At 46.3% G+C, this 4,552-nt stretch overlaps 1 protein-coding gene across 1 annotated transcript in view; it reads left to right on the top strand.

The window, feature by feature from the left end:
• The window catches only part of TDRD9 (tudor domain containing 9), a 110,954-nt gene that overhangs the window by 90,734 nt on the left and 15,668 nt on the right, over window positions 1–4,552 (top strand). Inside the window, exons 31-32 of the mRNA XM_006839604.1 lie at window positions 2,447–2,556; window positions 2,984–3,080. Coding sequence (XP_006839667.1) covers window positions 2,447–2,556; window positions 2,984–3,080 — 207 coding nt within the window. The remainder of the gene's footprint in view (window positions 1–2,446; window positions 2,557–2,983; window positions 3,081–4,552) is intronic.

Raw genomic sequence — 4,552 nt, 5'->3', positions numbered from 1 at the left:
CGTCATATTTGATTGATAGCTTTGCTGGATAAAGGATTCTTGGCTGGCAATTTTTTTTCTTTCAGAGTTTTATGTATGTCTCCTCATTGCCTTTTTGCTTGCATGGTTTCTGCAGAGAGATCTGAGCTTAATGTGACTTGCTTGCCTTTGTATGTGGCACTTCTGTTTTCCCTGGCTGCTTTCAGAATTGTCTCCTTATCTTTGATTTTGGAGAGCTTGACTTTGATATGTCTTGGTGATTTTCTTTTGGGGTCTGTCCTTCCTGGGGTTCATTGAGCTTCTTGAATGTTGATCTTTTCACTTTTCAGGATGTTAGAGAAATTTTCTTCCAGCAGTTCTTCAACTGTTTCCTCTGTGGACTTGTGGGATTCTTGTTCTGGAATGCTGATAATTCTAAGTTATTCCTCTTCAGGTTGTCCAACATGAATCTTAGACCTTCTTCAGATATTTTTATTAATACTTTTTTGTGTTTGTTCTTCTATCTTAGTGGTAGTGAGAGATTTGTCTTCCAGTTCACTGGTTCTGCCTTCCATCTCATCTGTTCTACTCCTTTGTCCTTTCAGAGTATTGTGTATTTCTGATATTCTGTTATTCATTGTTTGGACTTCTTTTCTGTAGGTTTTGAATTGTTTCCAATGCTGTATCTATCTTATTCGATTGTTCCTGTAGTGCTTTCCTGACTTCTTCCTTATTTTTCTCAACTCCATTGTAAAGTGTTTTGAAACATTTTATATTCATTATTCTGAATTTCTTCTCAGGCATTTCCAAGGCCTGCCCTCCTTCCAGAATGGAGTCCAGGTCTACCTCTAGGTCATTTGTCTCAGACACTTTATCTTGTTTCTGGACATGTGCTAATATGGTCATCTGCTTTTCCTTCTTGGACATGGTTAGTGTTTATCTGTGGCCTTAGTACTTAATGGAGTATGTGTTTGGGTATTTTTTATGCTTTCTGATTGCTTCCAGGAAAATGTAATCAGGATGTGGTGTCCCTTTTCATTCTTCTTACTGCTTAACTCAGAGTAACTCACAGGTGTTGTATGTTTCCCTGGTATATGGCAGTTGGTATTGGTTCTTGCGTGGGTTTTGGTGTTTCATAGAGTGTGATTGTAGCTTGGCTATATGGCAGCAGTTGCTGACTCTTCTTGTATAACATATGGACAGAAAGAGTCCTCCAAAGGTCGAAGGGGGAGCATATAACAGCAAAACAGCACCAGTGGGGAAAAAAAACAAGAGAAAAAACAACAACAACAAACAAACGAAAAACAGCAACAGCAAAAGCTAGACTGAATACTGCAGTCGCTAATCACAGAAAAGGGAGAGAAGAGAGAAAAAAAAAATCTGTAACCTAATATAAGATGACTTTAATGTCCTCTCTTCTGCTTCTTTCTTTCAAAGCTGCCTGAGAGATTTCAAGATGCCACTGTTGGTTGTTAGGCTATACCTCAGGCTTTAATTTAATTTTTGGCCTGTTTTGTTTTTAAACTCTCTTTCCCTCTCTACAGCCCTGTCCTGCCCTTTCCTGTATTAAAAAACAAAACAAAAGACAAACAAGCAAAAAACCTTCAGGGCCTGCTCTTCAGCTGAGTATCTGTGCGCATGCGTGGCAGAAGAACCCTTTAGTGGTGAGGGTGGGGTGTGTCCACTCGCTCATGCTCCCCCTCTAGTCACCAGAATGGAGGTGGGCAAACAGTGGGTGCGCCAATGACCAGATACCACAAAAAAAAAAAAAAAAAGAAAAACTGACAAACTGTATTGTCCACCTTTGCTCTAAGGTTCCCACAGCATTTTTCTGTGGTGTGTCTGCTCCCCCGCTTGGTCATGCCATTTGGTCTCACCCAAGATATCGGCTCTGGGCCTCCGAGCCCAGCCTGGCAGATTCAAAAGTACACGATTTTTTACTTCAGTTTCATGTTCCACAATCTATAAGGCTTCAAGTCTTCAAAATATTCCCATCTCTGTGGTTCTGAGTTTTGGAGCTCTGCCCTGGATCTGCTTTGCCTGGTATTCTGTGGTATTGCTGACAGTGAACTTCACTGCACCTCCACCCTAGCTGCCATCAAGCCTGCCCTCTGTTCTTTGTCTCTTCCATAACAACCCTCCCTCCCACTTGTGAGGTATTTTGGAGAATCTTTTCTTCCCATCTTGCTGTGGTTGGTGTTTGGTCAGTGTGAGGGCGCTCAATCTGCCAGCCACAGTGGACAGCTTGGGGGTGACTAGTGAGTACAATGCAGTTGGTGTCCTCACAGAAACGACAGAGTCCGAGTTAGGGCACTGGGATGGAGCGGTCACCCTACCTGGAGGCAGGGGGAGAGGAGGAGGTGGGCCAGTAGGAATGTGAGCAGTTCCATGTGCTTCTGCCTGCTGCTGTTGGCACTTGTGTGTTTAAGACGTCCTTATCATGGGTGGGGCCAGGTGACCCTCATCCCCTGACGGTTCTTTGCTCTAGGTGCGTCTGGATTGAAAAGGAAAGCATTAACTCTGTCATCATCAGCGACGCCCCTGAAGACCTCCACCAGAGAATGCTGCTGGCGGCTTCTCTTTCAGTCAATGCGACCGGTAACGTAGGACTTGGAAGGTTCTCTGTCCCCAGTCTTCCTGTGGTGTGGGCTTCCCTTACTTGGAGTGTTTCTTCCTGTAGTGAGTGGGCTGTATTTCCAGGCAGTTTTCTGAGTCCTCTGGGAGGCAGGCTTTGCTCTTTTTATGTGAAGATGTGGCAGTGAGATGCCTCCTGATCTTACTCATCCCGCAAGGTGCAGAGGAGGCCACCGACTAGGGTCTGGCCCTGGAGATCCTTCACAGCCCGGGGAGGTGGGGACAGTGACAGAAAGAGGTGTCAGGAGGGACCAGTGCTGGAGTGCTGCAGTACGGTGTCTGCGGCCCTTAATAGAGAGTAGGGAGCTCTTAGCTTTTGGGGTGGGTATGTGGGGAATGATGAAGGAGCTCTAGGGCTGATCTGACTTCCACTCTGGTGTCTGTCTGGCAGGGTCCACCATGCTGCTGAGAGAGACCTCTCTGATGCCCCACATCCCAGGCCTGCCGGCACTCCTCAGCATGCTCTTCTCCCCAGTGATGGAGCTAAGGTGGGTGGAGGCAGTAGCCGTGTCCAGGCCTTGTGAGTGAGAGCCCATGGCAGAACTGGACACCTTCCCGCCTTGTCTGCATGGTGACAGTGCATCTGCCTGCCGGTGGAGCCTGTGCTTATGCCCCATTGCAGTCAAGTTCGCCTTACTCATCAGTGCTCTGTGCACACTGCACCGAGCCTCTGAAGGCACGTGTTGCCACGTGGGCAGATGAAGAGTGCTGAGCCATGATGTCAGACGTGTGCTGCTGGCTGTGCAGTGCTGCAGGTGTGAGTGTGGCACCATCTGTCAGAAGGGACCCTTATGTCCATCCCTCTTATGTGCATGAGGTGTAAAGTGACATAAAGACATACTGCTCAGAGGATTTGTAGCTCTTTGGTGACAAGATCAAATGGGAAGTTTCCCAACAGTTTTTGTGTAGTAATTTGTATTATTTTATGGTGGTTGTTGAAAATATGCCTAGCAGAACATACTGATGCAGCAATTCCTCCCTGCACAATTCAGTGACAGTGATTTACTTTCTCCAAGCTGTACAACCATTCTCTCCCTCTTTCCAGCTTGTTCCTCCACTCCTCACAGCAACTCACTGCCCCTAAGTTTCCTGGTTAACCTTTCGAGTTGCTGTTGTCAATTTGATCCCATATGATATGGCTTCAAAAAGTTCTAGGGAAAATTCCATTATCTTTTATTCACTTTTTCATGAGCTTTCTGAAGCCCCCGTGTAGACCTTCAAACACCACCAAGCTCTAGACTGATCGTCTTTACTAGTGAAGTTACCGTGCTTCATCTGTGGCGTTCAGAGGACCTCAGGGGAAGCTTGGTTTCAAGTCTAAAGGTCATCTCTGGGCTGTCGTGTTAGGTGTTTGCTAGCCTCAGAGACCACAGAAAGTCCTGGTCCCAAGAGATTGAAGATTCTGTCCCTGTCTTTTGATCAGAGTTCTGATCATGGCATCTTTACTCCAAATGTGCAGTGTCCCTGGCCAGGCCCCATTCAGTTCTGGTCTTCTGGTAGAGAACGGAGGTGCTGGGGTGTCTTCCAGGGTTTCTAATAAAGAGCACTGGGCAGTGATGTGGACGGAGCTCATGGTAACACCCTGACTCTTGGAAGAGCCATTTGGAAAGGTTTTCAATTTAGCAGGAAGCCTTACAGGGTCTTATTGTGAGTGCAGTTCTGATAGGGGCTCTGAGTGGTGCTGGGGGGTTGGGGGGAGATCCACTGGGCCAGACAGAAGGAGCACAGCCAGCAGGGAAGTAGAGACTTGGCCCTCAGGAGTGGGGGAGTGGGTGCAGGTAGCTGCAAGGATCTATCACTTCTCAATCCTCTCTCTTAATAATAAGCTAAGACCAGCATTTTAGTCTTAGAATAGTTAGTGGGTTTTTTTCAGCTTTAAGAATAATTCTGAATGTTCTTTTTTCCACTAAAAATGATTGCTACTAAAGTCCATGGGAGAAAGTCCACGGAACCTTCATTT

The sequence above is a fragment of the Chrysochloris asiatica genome, unplaced genomic scaffold (genome assembly GCF_000296735.1).
Source record: "Chrysochloris asiatica unplaced genomic scaffold, ChrAsi1.0 scaffold00025, whole genome shotgun sequence".
Classification (NCBI taxonomy): Eukaryota; Metazoa; Chordata; class Mammalia; order Afrosoricida; family Chrysochloridae; genus Chrysochloris; species Chrysochloris asiatica.
This window is presented reverse-complemented; position numbering and strand designations above follow the sequence as displayed.